Here is a 24,735-nt window from a genome sequence, read left to right on the forward strand (position 1 = left end):
TTCTCAAGGGCTGTTGGTTCCCGGTGCTTCTTAGTTCTTATACTTGTTTGATTGTGTGATTGCTTTATTAAATTTGTTCAACAACTCTATTATAGGTAGGAGGCTTCTCTTGTATACTATATATTTAATATTTTCATGATTCAGTAGGAAGGTGTCGCAGATTATATAATGGGTGCCTTACAATTCAAGTTTTCAATGCGCATTTTCAAAAGATCTTATGTTTGGAAGTATCGAATCGGTGCTTTGAATTTGGGATTGGGGGAAGTTTTGTTCAAATTTTATACTAAATTTTCGTCAATCCCAAATCCAATGCGTCGATTCGGTGCTACCATAACATTACAGAGAAGCCATGGCGGGCTGAAAAATTTTCAGAATCAATCTTGTTAAGAATCATGAAGTGTTGCTGGGATAGTTGAGCTGGAAATTTTGAATTTTTCTACTTCGAATGCAATTGTGATTAACAGTTTAACTCTGTACAATTGACTTTCTAGCTAACTGATTTGAGATGCACTTTGGGGTCACATGTAATCTAAAGTTAGTTGAATTATGTTTAATTTCTTTTTCATTTTTTTGTGCTGCAACAATTCAAATTTATCAGGGACAATTTTACGCCTCTTAGACCGAGGACTGGTGTTAATTAAAGTTCAAAATGGTCTTAAACATGCTACGATTTGAAGGTCCAAAATGACATGCAATGAGAAATGATTTTTGTCTCCAGAATAAGATGCAATATAGGTATCCATTGGTCACGTGTCCATTCAATTCTCTCTGACAACATTACCAATTTTGACGAATAGTTTTCATTTTTAGATAAGCAATTTTATTCAATTTTGTTATTTTTTCTTTTAGAGATTCTAACTCTCATCTTCTATTTTGAGAGGTAGAAAAAATATCATTAGGTGATAAAATCTTTGATTTTTTTTTTTTTTTAAAAGTAGATAAAGGCATGTCTGAATCATGATTTCAAACTTTCTTTTGATACAAAACAAGATAATCGATGTTCACATATACAGCCAATTTTGTGTGTTTAGAGTCCCGTTTCACCCTTGAGCTTAAAAAAATTCCGTTTACAATTCACGACATCTAATTCAATTACTGTATAATAGTATAGATAAAATAGTCACTTTTGATATTTACCCACACTCACCAGTGATTAGATTAAGTGACCGCTGACACACCTAATTTGTAGTTACAAAATCGAATAAGTAAGAAATAAAGAAAACAAAGAGAGTAACTGAATTTATTTTTAAAAAGTTGTTTTGTTTTTATTTATTATTTTTTTGATTTTGTAATTACAGATTATATGTATTTATAATTGGATTATATCCGCTATTAGTAGAGATCACAATCCTCAAGTTAACACCTCCCAAAAATTAGTAGAGTCAACCAAACAAATTCTCATTTCTCATTTTATGGTGCTTTTAATATTTATTTTTATAGTCATTTTTATTTCTTTAATTTCATGTTAGTTTTTGTCAACTGTCTTTTAACCTTTTAATCAAATTATTATTTTTTACATTTTTATAGGGGCTTAGCAACGATTCTACGCTCTCTGAGTCCATACCATATTTTTTCTTATTTTGTCACTAAAATGCATTATTTATAATCTATCTCTCACAATTTAATGTGTAAATCTATTTTTATCATCATATTTTAGCATCGTGATTTCAATTACATAAATTAATTATTCTTGTTTCGCATTTAATGTCCAACACTTTGCACCTTATAAAATAGCTAGCCTAATAACCTCTAAATTTGTCACTTTTACAAAAGAATTTTGTTTTTTAAAAAAAAGATAAAATACACTAACACCTCTTAAGGTTTGTCAAAAGGACACACAGGTGAAACTTACCCATCTTTTAGACAATGACACCCCCTCTCTAAAATTTCATCCAAACAAGGCCTTAAATTATATGAAAAGACAAAATTATCTCTCAATATTAAATTCAGATATATTACAAAATATCAGACCTTGCAAAATGACCAATAGCCCCTTATTTATTTTTTCTCTTCATATCACACCATCTATGCCTCTCTCTCTATATATAACATATATATAAATATACACAGGCATATATATATATATATTATACACATTACAAGCCCACCACTAACACCGCGAGGGGCAGGCGCAGGGGTCGTCGGCTACCGCCACCAAACCTCAGCCTCCCCCGCTGCCACCACACCTTCCTACACCGCTCTCACGGAGTGGCGCCACCGCATCCCCAACGACAACTACGCACATCACCATCCTCATCTGCACACATCTCCATCCCCAATTCTCATATGCGCATGGAAAGGGCTCTAATTGGACTCAAATCGAAGGGTAGAGGCGATGGCCACTTTAGCCTCCTCGGCCTTACAGGTGACAGTCGCCGGACTATTGGTCGGTTTCTAATTCAGCCTCCTCGGCCTTGCAGGTGACATGAGGAGGCTTGATGATGTTACAGGTGAAAACAATCGTGGCCATGTTGAATTTGGATTTTGTGATGATATTTTTATACATAACTCAATGATGAGTTTGTATTCATGATTGGGTGACAACGTTGGGTGGGTGGTTGTCAAAAATTGCATGGGTATCCAATTGAGCACCTAATCAAAAGACCCAATTTCATATTGTTTGGATTTTGAGTTGTTGGGTTTTGCTATACAAAAATTTGTGGGTATATGTGTGTAATTTGAACCCCTCTGTGTTTGTATATGTATATATATATATGTGTGTGTGTGTGGATTTGTGTGGTGGCGGTGGATCGGTGGGGGGGAAGATAAGCGGTGGCGGTAGCAGAGCTCTTCTTCGGTTGGTGGTGGTTGTGGTGACTGGTGTGTGTGAGTGGCGAACTGAATTATCGCCAATGCTTCTGGGTCTTGCTAGACTGAACTGTCGGGGATGCTTCTGGGTTTCGCCGAGGTGTTGCCGTGTGTGTGTGTGTATATATATAGAGAGAGAGAGAGAGGAAGCTGCCGCCCATCTGGTCCATTGAGAGATAAAAGGAATTAGGTATTAAGGGAGAAAAGAGTGTTTTTTTTTTTAAATGCAAAAATTGTTCATGAGGATAGATTGGTCCAATTTATTAAATTGTAAAGTTAAAAAAGTCTCCTCAATAGTCAAAGGGTAATTTGGTCATTTCTCATGTCAGGGATGTCTTTATCCATTTTTGAACCTTCAAGGGGTGTCTTTGTCCAAAAATCAGGTAAGTTTCACCCGAGTGCCCTTTTGGCAAACCTCAGAGGGTGTTGATGTACTTTACAAAAAAAAAAAAAAAAAACACGACGATTCATTTACATAAAAATGTATTGCTATTGTTATATTATTAATTTTCGGGAAAAATATCACTTACCTCCCTTGAGGTTAGACTTAATTACAAATAGTACTCATGACGTTTCAAAAATTACACTAACCTCCCTTTAATCTGATTGTCATTCAATTGTGTCCAAGATATGTGTGAATATACTAATATACCCCCATCATTATATTATTAATAATAATTGCTATCAAATTACTCTTTTACCTTACAAGTCGTAAATGATTTGATATGTAAATAAGCCCTAAATTTGGAGCGCAAAACCACAATCTTCACTGTCGCCAAAGTTTCAGAGCCATTATCTTCACCGCCGCCGCCACAACAAAACCACCATCTTCATTGCCACAACACAACCACCATCTTTACCGTCGCCACATCACAGCCACCATCTCTACTGCCGCCATGACAGCTATAACCACCACCACTGCCACAACTCAGCCTCCATCTTCACTACCACCGGCACGGCCATAGCCACCATCACATCCCCCACTCCCACCACCATATTTGAACCCATTAAAGTTGGCCTAGATACACTCCCACAATCATCGCCATCCCCACCCTTAAACTACCGCCACCATCTCCACCCCAACAATCACCTGTGTATTACGGCATGATTAAACCACCGATCCGATCGACCTTCACCCTCACAACCACATGATTAGCTCATTACCCAAATAAAATAAAAAACAAAACCCTCATTTATTCATCATTGCCCGTCGCTCACATACCTCATCGGGGGCGATTATAGGATCCATGATTCCGGCAACCATGGAGGAACGGATTGATTGCGCGGGCTTTTTGTGTTATGACATAGCTAACTTTGAGGGAGGTCAGTGTAATATTTGAAACTATGAGAATACCGGGTATAATTAGGTCTAACGAAAAGTAAGTGATATTATCCCTTATTTTTCGAATCTTTATTAATTTTACATTCTATATATTTAAAAATTAACACAGAGAACCTAGATTCGTTGCTAATTATATCATCTTGGAATTCTATAACATGCAATCTCTATAACTTTATAAGCAAAATACTAAAAAGTTAAAATAACCCAACTAATTAATATACAAAAAATGAATTAATCAGTAATTTGGTCCGAACTAACGTAAATAATGGCTGGTGTACTGATGTGATAAGGATGCCTGTGAGAGTTATTATCTCACCTGCATGTGATTGTAGAAAACTATTGCTTCTAACTTCAAAAAACAAACATAATTGGCTCCTACTTCTCTTGACGAATTATATGGCGACACGTCGTAAATCCACTCTCTGTTTATATCCGTCCGATTGTAACCATTTTCTGAAACCCCACTTTTTCAAATTCGATCCTCATCACACATTTCTCTTCCCCAGGTGCAAAAATAGAGTGCTTGGCCAAACTGAAGAATCTCCTCTCTCTCTCTCTATACATATATTTTATATATATATATATATACTATATATCACTCGCTACATATCCTTCTCCTTGTACTCGATTCGCTTGAAAGCTCGTACATTTTCGGCAGAATATCAGTTTTCAGCAAAGTAATTTGGGAGGCAACTTCGTGTTCACGTCCATAGTTGACTGAACTAGGGTTTCATTCATCGAGAGTTGAATTGAATCCTAGGGTTATGAAGCAGTGGGTGACCATACGATTGAGGTTCAGTTGATCAACAGTCAGGATTTCGTCTCCGGATGGAGGGAGGTAGCGTCTCTAGACTTACTTCTTCTGGTACTGTTCATTTCCTCTATTAATTACAAGTATATAACTTGAAAGAGAGGGTGCGCTTAAAGCACACCCTGAGGGTTGTTTCGTGTATTTTTATTGAAATGGTGAGATGAGTTCGAAAAAAAGTTTCCTTTGTGTGGGAGTGGGGATTGAAGTGGGGAGTGTTGTAATTAGTTAAAATAATAATGGGATTTTAATTGTGTTCGGAGGGTGGACGTTAAGGATATGTGCTTTCTGATTGGCTTGAATTATAGTTCATCACTGTAATGTAATTGTGCTGATAGTTGAAGTTTCCTTTGTGTCGGTTGGCCTAGGTGGTATGACCTCCAAAAGGGGAGGTGGTCTGTTCAAGCCCCAAATGGGACATAATGGGAGTGTCTGTTGCTTGCTTACACAAAAAAGAAAAAAGGAAAAAAAAAAAAGAAGTAGTCCGAACAGACTAGGTTTATTTTAACCGCAGACGGTGTGGGACCGTTTCTCTTTTTTTCTTTTTTCTTCTCGGCTCCTCAGAATTTTACACTTATATGTTCTATTTCCCAATCTTACTATTTATAATTTATTTATGCAGTTTGGTCTGTCTCTGTGAAACTTTCAATTTATCTTGCTCCATTTGCTAGAATGTCATGGGTTGTTGGTACAACATGGCCAGTCATTACCGGTGCTATTGAATTGGCCGATTGCAATATAAAATCCCATCTAAGTGGATGATTTATGCACCCCTTGCAGTAGTTGAATCAAAATTATCTTGTATATTTACATTCCATTTTCATATGGTAGATCTATACACGTGCGTCTTTTCTTTTATGGGCACATGTAGAATTTGTGATTAGCAAATGTGTATTAACTAATTAAGATATTATTGTACTTGTTATCTATTTTATTCGTTTCCCTTGTATTAATTGATTTTTATCTACATCACAAATGTAATATTCTGACAGATAATATACCAGGGACCATCTTTTTTCTTAATTGGATAGATTAACACATCGATGCTAATTGAATACCCATCTCTATTTTGCTTGCTTGACTGGATATGTGTCCTCAAAATGGAGCTGCTTACCATGATGGATTCACATACAGAGTGAGCTTAATGATTGGCCATTGTAGTGGACATAGGTTTTGGTCTAGATTAATTAAGTCGTAGCTTGGAGTTGGTTACCATTCCTTTTGTTATTATTATTATTATTATTATTATATAATTTCCTTTCCCTACCAACTTTTTATCCTTTTTAGGGATACACCGATGGATTATGATGACAATGACTTTCAAGGCCAGAATCTTCACTTAGATGGTGAAGGGAGCTCCAAATTCTCTCCTGTTTTGCGTCCATATGCTCTTCCCAAGTTTGATTTTGATGACAGCCTCCAGGGGCACCTAAGGTTTGACAGTTTGGTAGAAAACGAGGTTTTTCTCGGCATCCCCAGTCAAGAAGACAATCAGTGGATTGAAGATTTCTCTCGGGGAAGTAGTGGAATAGAGTTTAGTTCAAGTGCGGCAGAATCTTGCTCTATTTCGAGGCGTAACAATGTTTGGTCTGAGGCAACATCCTCAGAATCTGTTGAAATGTTATTAAAATCTGTGCGACAAGAAGAGATGATCCCAGGAGAAACTATCATTGAAGAATCTCATGCTTCTGATGAATTAGGTAGCTTAACCAATAAAATGGAGCCTAATCCGAAGCAAGATGATGGAATGAAAGATGTTGTAGATTCACACCCTGTATTACTACCGGATGAGTCTCTGGAACACTTTTCTGGGTTGAACGAGGGTGCTGGAGGGGAGTACCCTTATGTTGAAGGTACTTCAAAAACTCAAGAGGCTGATCCATCTGCTTGTGGAAGTTCAAGTGAGTTGGATCGAAATGCTGGTGGTAAAAAGTGTGGTGTATCTTTGACTCAGAGGGATGTGGCAGTTGATGGAAAATGTGATGATGCAATTCAAACTAAAGTAAGTACTTCTGTAAATGAATCTCTTGGTGATAAGATTCCACGAGATGCCTCTGCTTCAGGGATGCAAATTAATAATATGGACTCCTCTTCACAGGATATTATGGCAAGTGTTGTGGATTTGAACAATCAGGAAATCCAACATCATGTAAGTGATATTAGTTTTAAGAATGCTAATTGTTTATCAGAAGACATTGGTAAGAGTGTGGAAGAGCACCCCAGCAAAGAGATGGATGAACAAAATTTGAAGGGGCATGCAGTTGAAACTGGTACATATAATTTGGAGAGTCCACTCTGTTTAGATTTGAAGGTGGAATCTACAGAACATGCAGTTGAAACTAGAATCAATAAATTTGAGGAACCATCCAGTTTGCCACTGAATGGGGATGGTGACTTGCAGATAGCTGAAGGATGCAGTGAAGATATATGTTCCACAGATTATGCTCTGGGTAGCAGTTGTGAAGCTGTGGTTTTGTCCAAAAGCATAGAGATTAATGAGCGGTTTAAAGGAGATATGGGTGAGGAAGCACCTTTAGTTTTTCGAGGTGACAGTGATTTTGAAGGGCATGACGTTGATATCAGCAACACTAAGGCAGGAATTTGTGCCAGTTCAGAGCAGATGGGTTCTATTATACAGATAACACATGGGCAGAGCAGTTCAACCGAGAAAAAAGAGGATTCTCTAGGAAGTGATCGCCAATTGGCTTGTGATACTTCAGTCAATTCTGAGGCATCTTTGTTGTCTGGGGTAGATAATGAGCTTTCTAGTGTTCAGGGTGATGGAAGCATCAATGATCATGCTGGAGATCATTCTAATTTGAATGTAGTTTGTTCTTCAACTGAATTGCTTATCGAAAAATGTGCAATTGAAAATTTGGAAGTTGTTAATGATGCTTCTGGAATTCAAAAAGAGGAGTCAAATAACGAATTTCATGTCTCGCATCCTATGCTGGGTGGACCTCTGCAAATATGCGAAAGAGATCTCGTTTCCCAACAGGGTGATGTCCGTCCTGACCAAGAAGTTTCTTTCAATAAAGGGAATCTGGAGTTGCCTACCGAGACTAGTAATGAGGACTGTGAGACTGTTGGATCTCTTTGCAAAGATGAGAGCGTTAAATCCTTGTCTTTAGGTGAAGGTACAAAAGAAAATGACATGTTATTTCATGGATCTGAGTGTGATACTACAACCGGGAATGAGCCAGGTATATCATGAAATTGTCAATTTTGGATATAGAATCTACATAGTAAACTAATCTTTTTGCGCATTTCCTTTCCTTTTTCTTTTGCAGCATTGGACGTTGCTTTAGAAAAGACGAATTTAGTATCGCATAACACATTGGATGGTGTTTCCTTGGTTTCTGAGAGTGGTGGTACTGTACATGACGTTACTGATCACAGTGAGAAGTCACCTTCACTTGTTGTGGGGTCTATGCAGTTGGATAAAAAGGCAGAAACTAAGGTTGAAGTTTTAACAGAACCAAGTTTATCGACCTTAAAGGGGTTTTCGGACCAGGGAAGTGTTTCTGGAGTTGAAAAAAGTGTATCTTGTCATTCTGCTGGCCAGTTGCTACAGGAGACACTTGATCAGTCATTGCCAATTCTGGAGACGTGTAATACAGCAAGCCAGAGTGGCCAAGCAGTGGTTGCTAATGAAGTTAGTCAAGAGGGCTCTAAGAAGTTGGAGGATTATCCCGTTCTTTGTGATTCAACAGTAAAAGAGGGTGATGAGGCTAAAGCAGTAGTTGTCCTTGAGAACCGCAAAGAAGATTTGAGTGAAGAAATTCATAAAGTGATACCCCCCTCCGAAGTTGCAGGTGATATATTCATATCCCCCCCTCCCCACCCCAAACCACACGCACACGCACAGAGGAAAAAGAAATAAACCCCCACCCAACTTTTGCAATCATTTGAAATTAAGGTTATCTTGTTGGTATTTGGTAGACTTTATACCATATAGGGTGTTTGTAGCACAGATTTTTTCTCATCATCTAACACTACCCAGACCCTGTAGTGGTGGGAGCCTCGTGCGCTGGCCTACTAGCCCTTTATATTTTTTCACCATCTTGTACCTTCTTACGTAGGTTATCATGTCAGTTCCCTCTGCGTCATCCCTCGTAGCTATCAACCCTGGTAGCCATGTCCTTTTCTTCTTTGTCCTTCAACTTCATGAATCATACTACTCACCGTTGATGAAATCATTGATCAATGTTGCACATGGCCAAGCTGTCTCTGACCTTGTCTCGAATTGATTTTGTAGATAATGCATGGTTTTACTACTGCCGATCTTTATTAAAGCATTGCACTACATCTCTTAAATTGTCTTCAGATATATGTTGTTTGAATCTATTTAGCATAACTTGGAGCACACCACAAATCCAATGGACTTACTTCTAGAATATTATTGTTCATGTCGTTCTGATATTGTGACTTCATATGATTGATGCTGCAATATATTTTGTCTTCAGAAGCAGTGCTAGTTCCTAATAAAGGCGAGAAGCTAACAGAACCTCTACCTGTATCATTGGTGGAATCTTGCAGCGATGTGGGCCAAAAGGAGGATAAAGGTAGTGCTATTGTGGTATCTAGAATTAGTAGGCAGATTGCATCCAATATTGTGGGTGTTACATTTTATTGATCCTTGAATTGGCAATTTATATGTTTTAGCCTGCAATAATCTTTGTTTAAACTTTAGGTGGCCTTTATTTTCCTTGCTTCACTATGCCAAGCAATGGTAATAAGGAGGATATGATGGATTAGACTGAAAGACACACTTAATCTAAAAACAAAACTGGAGAGAAAAAATAGTTGAGTCTTTTCTCTGTTCATTAACATCAAAGCATGAAACCAGATTTGGGATTGAGAGTTTCACCTTAAAAATCAAATTGTTAGTTTCACCTTATTCAATGGTGTATATATTTGGATAATATATCTCTGTTAGTCTTCAGATATCTACTTCGAATTGGATCTCACTTGTAATACTCACCTTCCACCTTTGCATGAGGCTGGTTTCCCAATTATGTCATGCTATTGTTTTGGACAAGGGTAGTTGTGAAATTAGGTCATGCTATTGTTGTCCCTAGAAGGCTGCCTCCAATTTTCATATAGATGGGTGTTCAACTTAATTTTTTTTTACCTTCACTCAATGATAGGAGCTGCAGACAAATATATATGTTACAACTTACATACAGTTTGTATTTGGAGTTCGATTTGGTTCTCTCTTAATTGTGATGCATATTAAGTTACTGTTACCGGCAAGACTTGAGCAAAGCCCATCTTAAATATTTTCTTATCATTTCAATTTCGGTTTATGAATTTGAGTGTGGATGTATGTATGGTATGTACAGATGCATATGGATATAAGAAAGTAGTACATACAAAATTGATTACAACTCATTGATTCCTTCCACATTCTGAAACATATCATTAGAATTGTTAGTGGAATATGAAACTCCTAAGATCATTTATAGCTATCATTAGATACGTTATTAAAGTTTTTCTTATCATTAAGGAATGGTGAAAAGCCAAATTGAAGAAAGGAGAATAGAAGTGAAATGGTGAATGAGGGATGAAAAGTTCACTTTTCATTCTTATTGTTTGTCAATCTGAGAAAAGCATAATACTCAATTCAAAGTTTTAAGCTCCATTTTCTCAAACAAAGGGGAAAATTGACAGAAGTTATTTGGCAGTTGGTTTTTTTGTCATGATCAGTGATGCTATCACACTTGCTCTTGATTTCAAAAATTGTTTTTTTTAAATAATTAAAAACACATTTTTACTGTATTCTTTGTATGTAGTTGCATACTTCATTCAGCTAATTCTTTGAGATAAATCTTTGTAACAACAAAGTCTTTGGTCAGCATCAGCATATGCTTATTTGTATGGATTGGCAATGCTTCATACCATTCTATTCTTGCTGGCACTTTAAAGGGAAAAGAGCAGAAACAAAATATGCTTGTAGGGTAAGAAATAAGAGCAACAATGTTCATTTTTCACCTGCAGCATTGTACCTATAAAGAAATGATAAGGAAAAAGAGGAAAAGAAATGAAAATGACTTGCAACATAGGTTCTTGGTTGTTTCTGGAAAACTTTTAAGATATATATATATATATATATATATATATATATGTTTTTGTATCGACTTATCAAAAAAATATATATATTTGATTTTGTATCTCTTGGTATATAGCAGGGTCTTTTGTTAGTCATTCAGTCGTGTCCCGCATGTGGTTCTATTCTGATGGCTAGATTGGATTTTGCAGTTGATACATCACATGATCATCAAGGTTCATTTGTTGTCGACCATTTGTCTGAATGTGATATTAATCATGTGCCTGAAGGTGGCAGTTCTGCAGATTCTGACCGACCTAATTGTGGTTCGCCCACTATCATTAGTTGCTCTACACTTTCTCAAAGTGAAAAAGACTTGCAAAAGGGAGTCAAAGGTTCCCCGGGTAAGAGTATCCCACTTTCTGAGGTTGCTGATGGGACTGCGGACAAAGTTCAGTTAATTTCCCATAATTTAAGAGAAAATGATGCCACCAATGAGGCTGGGAGCTTCACCTTTGCGGTCAATCCATCGGCAGGTCTTTCTGAGAGAGAAACTAGCAAAAATTGGGAATCCTTTCCCTCTATTAAAGCTTGCAAGATATCCACGGTAGTTTTTATTTTTATTGATAATTAATCATGATTTACTTCTCACATCTCATTTTAATACCTTCTTGTATTTATTTATTTATTTTTGGTTTCTGACTCTTTTCTAATTATTTTTGTCTTGGATTTTAACTGAAGAGTGTGGAGGGGTTTTCTTCAACATGTATGGGCCAAATGGATCCTAAGATGGTGCCAGAAATTTCTTCCAGGAGCACTCGAGTAACTGATGGGGTGATTTCACCAGGAGGTTCCAAAGGTACCCCTGAGCGTAAAAGTAGGCGAGGGTCTTGTAAGGCAACAGGGAAAGAGAGTGCTAAAAAAGGGAACCACGTGAAGGAATCAACACTTGCAAGAGGGAATAAAGTATGTAGTGTGTCCAAGAGCCCCTCTGCCACTGGCCAACTTGTGCAGCTTGAAGTGTTGAAGCCTTATGGGATTGTTGATCACAATGCCACAAAACCATGTGGCGTCGTTCCTATTCCTGGATCCAATTTACCGGATTTAAACTCTTCAACTCTGTCGTCTGCATTGTTTCAACAGCCTTTCACAGATTCACAACAAGTGCAGTTGCGAGCACAGATATTTGTTTATGGATCTCTAATGTAAGTCCTGCTTTTTATAGTCTACATATACACACTGTAGCAGAAAAAGAAAAAGAAAAAAAACCTCTAACACGAACCTGCCAGTTTGACAATTATTATGATTAGTTAAGTTTGTAAAGCTTTGACAAGATAGGTGCATTGTGGTCATGTGAAGCTTAATAAGGAAAATTTTATGAAGCAGGAAAGGTCAATTGTGATATTTATGGTGTGTTTTGCTGTGTGGATTGGATTTAGCCCGACTTTAGGATTTTTTTCATTTCTCATATATGTCATATTCAGTTCACATTTTACTGTGTTTGAAACTATTGTTACTGCAGACAAGGAACAGCACCTGATGAGGCTTGTATGATTTCGGCTTTTGGGATATCTGGTTAGTTTATTAGCCCTTCAATTTTGTCTCTTGAAAAATAAATATATAACATGTGGCCAGCGTCTGAAACTTTGTATTTATAGATGATGGCAGGAGTGTCTGGGAGCCTGCATGGCGCGGTTGTGTGGATAGAATTCAGGGTCAAAAATCCCGTCCCAGCAACTTGGAAACCCCTGTGCAATCACGTTCAGGTATCTTGGAATTTTGAGCTGCTCAGTTTCTATTTAGGTTATGCTTAATGTCTAAACTGCATTACCATCAAGCTTTAGCTTTTGTGGTATCGCCTCCACCTCTCAAAGAGGAGGCTGAGACATCAAGTCCCAAACGGAACAAAACGGGTGTGTGAGGGTCTTACCTAAAAGTAAACAACAAGCATTAACTGCATTTCAAAATTGTGAATTGCAGGCACTAGAGTTTCTGATCAAGCAATTAAGCCAAGTACACCGAAAAGCAAAGTGCTTCCCTCACCTGGTGGTAGAGCAAGCAGCAAGGGTACACCTTCACCAGTTGCTAATTCTGGGATACCTCTCTCGTCGCCGCTTTGGAGTATATCTACTCCTCCTAGCGATGGTTTGCAATCGAGTGGTATGCCAAGAGGCACTGTTCTTGATTACCATCAAGCAGTTTCTGCTTTGCATCCTTATCAGACTCCATCTACGCGGAATTTTGTTGGACACAACACTTCTTGGCTATCTCAGGCCCCTTTTCCTGGTGGCTGGGTTGCTTCTGCGCAAACTTCTGCATTTGATACCAGTGCTCGTTTTTCTATGTTGCCTATAATGGAAGCAGTAAAATTAACCCCCGTTAGAGAATCATCTGTGTCTATGTCCTCTGCTACAAAGAACGCATCGCCTAGTACTGTGGTCCACAGGGAGGGTTCTAGTGTTTTATCAGGGACATCTTCCCTTCTTGACATGAAAAAAGTGTCAGTATCACCCGGCCAGCATTCTGCAGAAACTAAGTCCAGAAAAAGAAAAAAGGTTCCCGTTTCTGAGGATCTCAGCCAGATCTCTTTGCTTGCGCGAGCTCAGACAGAATCGTTGTCTGCTCCTGCTCCTGCTGTTACTAGTCATTTTTCTACTTCTGTCGCCGTCACGACGTCTGGCTTTGCGTCTAAAAGCAATGCTGATAAAATTGTTGCAGATGTAATTGCTACATCTTCCACTGATCAACTGAAACGAGGAGATCAGAATGCAGAGCAGAAGGTTATAATTTCAGAGGAGACTTTTAGTAAGGTTGTGGAGGCTAAGTTACAAGCAGAGGATGCTGCCACTCATGCTGCTGCTGCTGTTAGTCACAGCCAAAGTGTATGGAGTCAGTTGGATAAGCAGAAGAATTCTGGATTGATTTCAGATGTTGAAGCTAAGATAGGCTCTGCTGCTGTCGCAATAGCAGCAGCAGCTGCTGTTGCCAAGGCTGCAGCTGCTGCTGCTAAGATTGCGTCCAGTGCTGCATTGCAAGCAAAACTGATGGCTGATGAGGCATTGGTCTCAAATGGAACTGGGAATCCTACTCAACGTACTGCATTTTTTCCTTCCGATGTTGTGCACAATTTGGGGAAGGCCACTCCTACATCCATTTTGAAGGGTGGGGATGGTAGTAACTTTTCCAATTCAGTCATAGTTGCCGCTAGGGAAGCTGCTAGGAGGCGGATTGAAGCTGCTTCAGCTGCCTCAAAACATGCTGAAAATTTGGATGCCATAGTAAAGGCTGCGGAGCTGGCGGCAGAAGCAGTATCTCAAGCAGGAATAATTGTTGCTATGGGTAATCCTCTGCCCTTGAGTGAGTTAGTAGTAGCTGGTCCAGAGGGCTACTGGAAAGTTCCCCAAATAACTTCTGAGGAGGGTGTAAAATTAAAAGATGTGAACAAAGAACAATCTGATACAGATAAAATTGAAGGTTCTAGTCTTACTTCTAAACGATCCAAGGAGGGACAGTTGGATAAGAAGGAGATTCATGGTATGCCATCTATTTCAAGAGAGATTTCTAGGGAGTCAATGGAGGACAATATGAGGGTTGTTCAAGGAATTTCAGGCTCTGTTGCAAGCAGTGAAAAGGATTTAAGAGGGCGAAGGGATCGTAGGACTTCTGAGTTGGCCAAAACCATAGGGGTTGTTCCTGAATCTGAAATTGGACCAGTATCTATTTCTATTGTTGTTCAGGATGAATATGAAAAGGTGGTAGGGAATTTGAAAGAGAACAGCATCAAGGAGGGTTGCATTGTTGAGGTCTGTGAGTTGAAAATAATTATAAATTGCAATTGTTCGAGTCTTTGAGATGTAACTTCAAAATATTGGATGATCGTATATAAGTTTTTGTAATTTGTTATTGCAGTTCAGATGCTTCTTCATGAGTTATGATCTTTGCAATTTGTATTAACTTGGTCGATTTATTTTTTAGGTTTTCAAAGATCATGACAATGTCAAAGCAGCCTGGTTCTCAGCTAAAATATTGAGTTTGAAGGATGGAAAGGCTTTTGTCTGTTACACTGAACTCCAATCAGATGAAGGTAACTATTGCCATCTATACCTGTATATGATATGGAGGGAAATTGTTGAATGTGGATGCAAGTAATCATGCAATGCAGAATTGTATAGAAAAGTCAAGAGAACACACGCAAGAAGATAACATTTGAACGACGAATAGACAACTTTGCATTTGCATGATGCGTTTGAAGAATACTTTGTGCATTTGTGCCCATCCCGTGGAACAAGAGAATATATACAAGGCCAACGCTAAATGGAAAAAAAAAAAAAAAAATAGTAGATCAGATTTGCTCATCTGCTCATTTGCGCTAAAGCATCCATCCCTTCGATATGAAACAGGGTTTATACCTGCGATCTCCTATGGTCCCAGTTAAATAGTCTGGTCATAACCCTCGTGTCTTGTTTAACCTTCCAGCCTCTTAAGTATAAGGATCACCTTGGCTGTGGCCACCAATAAATCTCACATCATCTTTGAGAATCTCTTTTTTACATTGTTCGATAGTATGACCAAGCAGGTATTTTCATTAAGGTTTAGAAAGCAGTTCAGGAGCTAGAGGAATCCTCTACTAGACGAATTGCCTTATACTTGTATATTTGTTTTGGTCTGCTCCACATCAAGCTAATTCATGACCATGCTTCTGTTCGGGTGTTATAATTGGCTATTTCAATATTTTCATTGTTATTTTAATGCATTAATATCCATATTACAGCTGTGAAGCATTTATCGTATAAAAATAAATAATAAAAAAATATAAAATAGGGAACAATCAAAGAGTTGGATACATTGCTCCAAAAAGAGGGTATGTGCTGCAGTGCTTTCTCAAACAGCGTAACAGTTGGCAAACTTGCCTGCTTTATTCAAATATTACTCCTATAGTCCTGTGAGTTTATAAAACTCAAGTTCCTTATTGTTATGATGGGTAACATGATATGGTAAAACAATGATTCACAGTGTGTGACTCTGGCATCATACATTTGTGTTTCTTATGCTCCTTAGCATGATTAGTGGAGTGGTTGCCCTTGTTGGTCTTCATTTATTATTCATGCTTTATGCTAATTTCAGGTTCAGGGGGTTTAAAGGAATGGGTAACTCTCGAAGTTGAAGGCAACGTGGCACCCAGAATACGCATTGCACATCCAATGACTATTACACAGAATGAAGGAACGAGGAAGCGACGCAGAGCTGCCATGGGGGATTATTCTTGGTCTGTTGGTGATAGAGTTGATGCATGGATACAAGATTGGTAAGCATATAATCTTCCAACAGCAAGTTTACCTGATTGGGTGGGATTTTCTAACACCCCCCCTTCCTCTCTCTCTCTAGTTAGTATACATAGTGTTCTTATAAATAGGTAGGAATAGTTGTGTAGTCGATGACCAATTTTGTTGTTAAGAATTCAAGTTTGCTTCAAATATTCTTTTATGAATGTCATTGTGCTCGAGTGTGAATATATCTTTCTCATACTTCTTTAGTGTAATTTATTCTTCCTTCACATCATTTGGATTCTCCTCAGTAAGTTTTCTGCAAAACTTCTATATATCTATATTTTGAGCCAAATCAATCAAAGTGCTCTTTGTTTGTATAAGTGCCCGTTTAACTTCCTTTTACCCAAGTTTATTCTCGTGCACAGCCCAAATATCCTTATATTACACTCCTTTATATCACTAAAATCTTAAAGTTGATAGTATTCAACACAAGAAGATTCCTTTTCCCCCAACTACTTGGGTAAAACGGAGAGTATTCAAGTAAGATTTTTATTATGAGGCAATTTGTGTAATTTATGCTATCAGAAGACTGTAGTTTACTATTTCTGAAAGGAAAGAAGAGCATGGAGAAAATTTGGATAATTAAGAAATAAACAATAATGAGAGAAGACAATAGGTGTGTTTCTCTATGTAATTTACTCACTTTATTTGGGCGTGGGATGTGTACATTTTGGACTTGTCCAAAAACATTGTGAGTTCTTGTGTGGTAGTTGATAACAAAGCATTACACGTAATATAGACGAGGTACCTGGTGCAGTAGATTAAGTGGAAGCTGTGACCAGCTCACTAAAGAGGGAGATAGATCTGCGGTCGCATTTACAAGTGACTCTTTAAGGTCAGGGCCTTGGTAGTAAGGATCGAAGTTGATTTCTAGAGCAAGAGCTAATTATAGGGTTTCTCTTAAGGCCTCAAATGAACTAGTGTTCAGATAATTGTGCCTTTTTACCTTCTAAGTATGAGTTATCAATCTGTCTATAGTTAGTGATAGCAAGGCGAAGATCATGATGAGACGCCAGTCTCATCAGGTCATCTCCAAATAGTTTTACTGCGGCCCCCTTAGGCCATCTCCTCCACTTGTCAATGAGATGGCCCCTTGGGAAGTAATTGCATCAGCAAAGGTGTTCCATTGTGGGTTTGTCATATCATGATGCGATATGGGATTCAAGTGATATCTCTCCTTTGAGGCAGGTCAATGTGTGTGCAAAATCTAAGGGGATATCTTCTCGTTGAACGGTGAACTTCAACCAGCAAACCAAGTACCTCCCAGGATTCTAGTAGATATTGACCTTTTTGTGTGTGTCGAGGTGTAACCTCAGGTGGACTTCTAATTAGCATGGTAAATTTGAAGTCAGATCTTTTTATAAGGTTTCTCGTGCAGGTGTTTGTAATGATTTCTACTGACGGTATATGGAAGGCTAAAGTGCTTTTCTATATCCTTTTTTTTTTTTTTATTATGGATAACTTGAGGAGTAGGGGAAAATGATGCCCAAATTGGTTAAATGTACAAAAAGCCAAGGAGAGGATAAATAATCTTCTTCCTTATTGTTAGGTGGTGCATGAGTTATGGAACATGGTCTTATCTTTGTCTGATACGCATTGCTTCATGCTCTGGTCTCCTGGTCATGGCTGATCTCCTTGCATGTCGGGCCAGGGGCTGTATTAGAAAGCAAGTCCGGCAAGCTTGGCAGGCAGCTTCTTTGTGCCATGTGGAGTGTGGTGGGTGTGACATAGATGGCAATTTTGAGGATGTGGAGATGTCCATTCCTTCGATTAAGAAGTTGATGCTTGATCTTTTTCATTTTTGGGTGAAGGAAATTTCTGAGGTTGTAATCTTTCCTTTTTAGATTTTTTTGGCAGAGTTGTCTCTACATTTTTAAGTGTATTGAAGGATCTTTCTTTGATTGCTCCTGCATACTTTGTATGTACATTGGTTGCTTCCCTTCTGGTGCTCCTCTGTAAATTCTTAAACAAAGGGAAAAAAAAACTTGTATTGCGTGTTAGAGATTTGATTCACAGTGCAGTTAAGACAAATTAAAGACTACTTTGAGAACAGTATTATTATTTGTTGTGTTGTTTCCTCATTGTGGTGGATGTGCTTTACATTTTATTATCCTTATTTTTAAAAAATAGAATCAGTTTGGTGTTGGCAGCCCTCAATGTGGATTTGTTTTGGTGAGAATACGATAAATCCATAAACTATGATGTGGGAAAAAGAATATTCTATTGCGAATTTTATTCAGTATTATCTACAAAAATTATAAAATCTCTCTGAACTGATTCAAAATATATGACTGATGTTATTAAAAACTATGAAATCTCACCGAGTGAGTCAATTTTTTCTTTCCGTTTTGGTTCACTCAGTATCCAGAAAGTCATGAATTAGTTTCTATGAGACAGTTGGAATTATGCAATGGTTTCTTCCATTAAAATCTTATGGTTATCGTCTTTTAGAGAAACCAGATTCTGCTGGTATTGTAAAATCATACCATCTCAAGTTCACAATGATCCATATACATTATATATTCAAATTAGAGTTTGAAGGCCTGTATCTTTTCTGTCTCTGAAATTTATTGAGCATTTTATTTTTTAGCTGGCGAGAGGGAATTGTCATGGAAAAGAACACGAAAGATGAAACTGCATTAACTATTCGCTTTCCAGGTATTTGCAATTAATTTTATGTTATTGACATATGCTAACAATTATAATTTCAAACTTGGTGGTTCAGAAAATGAATTTCTTACATTCTGCTTGTAGCTGAAGGACAAACATCAGTTGTTAGAGCATGGCATCTACGGCCAACGCTGATTTGGAATGATGGGGAGTGGATTGAATGGTCCAGTTTCAAAGAGAAGGATCACTCTTCCCTGGTTGTACTTTTACTTGTGTACATGCCTCGTAACTTTTTGGTACAAACTTTTAAATTGCTGGTTGTATTTACTTGGTTTTACTTCTGGTTTTCAGGATGATACGCGACAGGAGAAGCGATTGAAGTTGGGCAGTCCTGCAGCACTGGTCAGAGAGAAGGGTGATATTTCAAAAAGTAGTGATCTTGTGGAATCTGGGAAGCCTGGAGAGTCATTTTTACTGCCTTTATCTGCGAACGAGAAATTTTTTAATGTTGGTAAGCATAGGAGAGATGAGAATAAGCCTGATGCACTTAGAGCAATACGGACTGGTCTGCAGAAAGAAGGATCGAAAGTGATTTTTGGTGTTCCTAAGCCTGGAAAGAAAAGGAAATTTATGGAAGTGAGCAAACATTACGTTGCTGAGACAAGCATGAAGAATAATGAATCAAATGATTCTTCTAAATTTGAAAAATACTTGATGCCTCAAAGATCAGAATCCCGTGGATGGAAAAATAATTCTAAAATTGATTCCAGGGAAAAACAGGCAGCTGAATCCAAGCCCAAGGTTCTTAAACCCGGAAAACCCCAAAGTGTTTTTGGTAGAACCATGTCTCAGAAGGATAAGTTGACATCTGCAGTTTCTGCACCAAGTGATAGCACCTTAAAGGATCATATAATCAAGGACTCTATTAGAAAAGATAAGAATGAATCAGGATGCCAGAACCTGATGGGATTTAAATCATTATCCAACACTGAGGATGCAGCGGAAGGCCCAATCTTATTTTCTTCACTAGCACTTCAATCAGATGCTCCTCCTAAGAAAATGTCCTCATCAAATGCCAAATCTGAACGGCTGAATAAAGGAAAAGTTGCACCCTCTGGTGGAAAGTTGGCTAAAATTGAAGAGGACAGAGTTTATAATAATAAAACGGGAAAATCAGTTCCTGAAGTTGTGGAGCCTCGTAGGTCAAATCGCAGAATTCAACCAACATCAAGGGTAAGTCCCCCATTCTTTTAAGACTAGTTTGTTTGCATTTACATATCTGCTTAATTTTTTATGATCCATTCTATCCATGGAATCTGGCTGTTCTCTCTCATCCACCCACCTCTCTGTCTGTGTCTGTATCTGTGTGTGTGCCTGTACTTCTTTACTTTGAATCAAAAGCATATAAAGAGAAGTTTTTAAGTGTTTTTAAAACGATTAAAATTAGAATGTCGATATATTATATGTTTGGTTGTCACATATCTGGTCATTCTTAATTTTGTGATAGATCATTGATATAATACTGAATATAAGATTTAGCTTTAAATGCCAAGAATTGTGATTTACTACAATCAGTGAATTACATTATTCCAAAATCCTGGAAGCATTCATACTCCAAAAATTGTCAACCGGAACATCTTCTGATTATAATCAATATTAAATAGTATTTTGTTTCTACCTCGCCCTTGTTTGCAAGCACATGCCATCAAATTGTGATATTTATTATTAGGTCTACAACTCGGGTGGTTCAAGGTTCAATCTCGACCAACACAATCAGAAACGGAATTTAGTTGGGCATGGTCAGCCTTTGTAGACGTCAACGGCAGTGGGCAACTTACCCAACCTGAGCACGTTGAGCTCAGATGTGGCCTTGGACACACTGACAAATCAAACCGGACCTTATATATAACTATAATTATATGTAATATATGATGGAGTCTTGTCTTCTTCAGTCATATTTTTATTTATATTTTTTCTCCATCAATACTAAATATTCCTTTTTAACATAAATAAGAAAATACATCCTTCCACTTGGAATTAATGTCCCATGTAAAGTTTGTAGATGTAGGATTCTAGAAAATGCGGAATCACTTTAACTATGATTGAACCGCCTGTGAGTAGAGGCCTAGGTGAAAGACTGAGCTGGCACATGGAAGACTCCTTTAGAGAGGGGTTCAAGGCAGAGAGCAGGGGCTATCCTCGCAATTCCCCTTAGAGTGGATGTAAGGTTATTCTAAATGCTCTAATGCTTGGTTGGTGTCTATTGTAAATGAACCATTAAGTGCCTTTTTCTTTATACTAGGCCATCTCGGGGTAAAGACTGGGTGAAAAGGATTACCCATCGATTCTTGGTCAAACGAGGATGTGGGTATTTGGAGGCTCAAGGCAGAATATCTGTCTTACAAGGGAGGAGAGAACAAGTAGACATGACATTTAATTCAATAACTACAGAGTGAGTCTCGTATTAGACTGTTCGTTCCAACCTAAGGGAAATTGCTTCTCTTCCTATGTGACAGGACAAAGAGTGTCACTGCAGTTCCTTGGATAGTGGTGGCATACCTTTGACGTTCCCCGGACCTCAGTCACAAAATCTACTCTGCAGGGTGCCAGGGTCCCATGGTGGGAGAGAGTTGCATCTAAGTCCTGCCCCTTGGACCATGGGATACTGTTCCTTCCTCGAAGTCTATCCACAGAGAAGGGCCCCTCGAATCAAACCTTCTTTGAAGTTTCCTGCAGAGGGTGACATATCCCCAGGGTCGAGGTTTGTCCATAGAGAGGAACATCTCATATGATCGAGGTTTAATGGCACAGACGATCTCCTTGAGAGATTTTAGAGGCTTCTTTATAAGGAGGAGATCATTGTAGCTATCCATAGAGAGGGGTTCATTGGGTATAAAGATACCCTCTGAAGGGCCTCGGGGATCCTGTATGGAACTTTATCATTCCTCACCACACATACCTCTTTCACCTCGAGAGAAGTGTTCGTCACATGCTAATTGTGTCATCTCGAAGCAGTGGTTGAGTATGCCTCCCCCAGACTCGGGGTTACATGACATGTTCAGTTGTGTCACTGGCCCCACTGCCATTAACATGTTGGGGATGATGTGGCGAGGCCTTTGCCACATGATAAAGGTACTGTGCCAATTTACAGTACCTGACACCTAAAAAGTTTAAACAGATGATATAACCCCATTCTGGTGTTCCCTAATCTCTATGAAGCATATTTCAGTTTACACAACCAGTCTCCACACACTCCCCATCACGCACCAATTAAATGAAAGAAAGAACACACAGATCATCTCTCTGTGTCTCCACCTCAAGAGAAAGGACACAAGAAAGAAGTAAACATTCCATCCTTCACCATATGTTTCTCAGCTACGAAATCTAAAACCAGGACCATGAACATGTAGAAGCTGGTTTAATAACCCCAAAACACATTTTCCCTGATATTATATTTCCTAATCCAATCAACCCACACAGAGTTGTGATTAGTGATAAGAGTTTTGTTCCATTCCTCTAGGTTTTTGAGGCCAAGGTCCCCTTCTTTCTTGGTCTTAATAATCTCTTCCCAAGCAACTTTAGCGCCATATCTTCTCAAATCAGTACCAGACCACAAACACGTTCTCAAGACTTTGATTAGTTTGAGTGAACACCCTATTTGCAAGAATAAAGGTAGAAGCCCAGTACTTGCATGCTACTCAAAAATGCATTTAATCAATTGCACTCTGCCTGCATAGGACAAGAGTGTATTGCATTAACAATCAATTGCATGCTTTCAATCAGTTTTTGGAGTCCATAGCTTTTAGCTTTGTAGAAATCAGATGAATTCCAAGGTATTAAATAGGCATTGTGCCAATTTGACAACCAATAGAAGAAGCAATCCCTCCCTTAGTCTGATCATTTCTCATTCACATGTTAGGGTTCATTCTCTCTCTCTCTCTCTCTCTCTCTACCCAAAAGGACTATCTTTCAGATCTGGCCTTCTGTACCAAAAGGAACTGTCTTTCACTATCTCTATTATGCAATTTTATAATCACTTCTGTGTTATATGTGTAGTTCTCAGTGATTGATTTGACCTACCATTTTTGTGATTTGAGCAAAAATTGTTGTGCTGATACTGGAGACACTTGCAAGTCGAGACAATCTTATTTCAACTATTTGGGTCGATTGCATGAATTCTTTATATTCATGCCTATGAAAATTCAACGAAGTGCTTATTTTGTTTTCCACAGCTACTAGAAGGGTTGCAAAGCTCGCTGATCATCTCAAAGATTCCTGCTGCTGCTACTAATGATAAAACTCACAAAAGCACAAGCAGGAATACTTCTAGAGGTAAAAACTTGTGTTCCTAATTTTGTTTGAGATTTTTTTGAGTGAGCTGTTGTAGCCGACTTTAGGTTCCTGTTCATGGTTCAAATTTGTTACTTTGTGACAGGGAATAACCACGGTTGAGAGGAGCTTTCAAAATGATGAGATCCAGTCTGTAGAAAATTGATGGGTACCGGATGACCACAACATTCCGCTTACTTTTTGTGCATATTTATAGTAGAGGAGAAATCTAGGAAGGGAAATTCTCGCTTTATGAAGCTTCAGCTGTATAATTTTGTTTAGTAGATGTTTGTATTGATTTTAGTTTCTTGCGCAATTATGATGCAATCTCCTTAGGTTTTCACCGTAATAGGTTGTAGATGAAATTCTCCATGTTTGTTGTAGGAAAGCAAGCTCCTCAGATAATCCCAAGATTAAAAATCAGAACATTTTGTGGTTTCAGTTGGTCATATTAAAATCATTTGATATGTATATGTATGTACGTTGAAATCCAAGAATCATAAACATTTTTGGATTGAAGTGATCCTTTTATTAGGTTCGGTTTCCTCAAAGAACCAATCCTTTTATTAGGTGCGGTTTCCTCAGAGAACCAATCCTTTTAACCTTTTTTAGCGTCTGATATCTTTCATGCATGCAAGGAACCTGCCACCAGCAATTTTTGATATTACACTGCATGTCTTGTTACGGTGCCAGTGCTTGCTCTTGGGTTTTGTACTCTCTAGATTATTAAATTGCAGTAGTGTGTCATATCCTCTCTACTAAATTGAGCAGTAATTTTGATGGTTCTCTTTTTAGTTATTTAAATTAAACGAGTTACAGCAAGTGAATACTTGCCAAATTGGTGATTTCACACGAAAAAAAAAGTGGGGAAATTTATAAGCATCTTATTTTAAATACAAATTTCTATTTTCTATATTTTGGAACATTTTTGGGTTCTTTTATTTCTTAGTCTCGTGTAAGCAAACGATAAAAAATTTATATATATATACACACACACACACACGCATATCTATATCTATAAACTATATTTATTATTATTAAAAGTACTAGGGGGTGTCAAGAATTTCATATCATCATTAAAAATAAATAAATAATAAAATAAGTTATCAATTAAAATAAAATAGATAAAATAGGTAATTGTATATAAAATAATTTACCAATTAAAATAAAATAGGTAATTGTATATAAAACAATTTACCAATTAAAATAAAATAGGTAATTGTGTATTAGAAAATTAATCTTTACCTTATTGTAAAATAGGTAATTGTTTAATTGAAAATTAATCTTTACCTTATTGTAAAATAGGTAATTATTTAATTGAAAATTAATGTTTACCAACTTATATATAGAAATGATAATACATGTATTATAGATTAGAAACTAATACATGGTTTGTAAAAATTCTTCTACTAATTTTAATTTTAGTATGAAGAAATAGAATTAGAAAATAATACATGTTTGG

At 37.7% G+C, this 24,735-nt stretch overlaps 1 protein-coding gene across 2 annotated transcripts; it reads left to right on the plus strand.

The window, feature by feature from the left end:
• Positions 1-4,663: 4,663 nt before the first annotated feature.
• On the plus strand, positions 4,664-23,807 carry LOC132287151 (uncharacterized). Of its 2 annotated transcripts, none has more exons than XM_059789671.1 (16): positions 4,664-5,015; positions 6,246-8,161; positions 8,249-8,773; positions 9,425-9,523; positions 11,220-11,614; positions 11,749-12,212; positions 12,530-12,582; positions 12,666-12,773; positions 12,988-14,810; positions 14,983-15,091; positions 16,132-16,312; positions 18,925-18,992; positions 19,089-19,201; positions 19,296-20,177; positions 23,177-23,276; positions 23,380-23,807. In XM_059789671.1, the coding sequence occupies exons 2-16, from the start codon at positions 6,256-6,258 to the stop codon at positions 23,394-23,396; spliced, it is 6,843 nt and encodes a 2,280-aa protein (XP_059645654.1). In that variant the 5' UTR covers positions 4,664-5,015; positions 6,246-6,255; the 3' UTR covers positions 23,397-23,807. The 2 variants fall into 2 exon arrangements, with proteins under 2 accessions (XP_059645654.1, XP_059645653.1); XM_059789670.1 differs by having other exon boundaries at positions 4,664-4,988.
• Positions 23,808-24,735: the final 928 nt, after the last annotated feature.

The sequence above is a fragment of the Cornus florida genome, unplaced genomic scaffold (assembly GCF_030987335.1).
Source record: "Cornus florida cultivar Cherokee Brave unplaced genomic scaffold, ASM3098733v1 CherokeeBrave_3.0.0_Hap2_Chr11, whole genome shotgun sequence".
NCBI lineage: Eukaryota > Viridiplantae > Streptophyta > Magnoliopsida > Cornales > Cornaceae > Cornus > Cornus florida.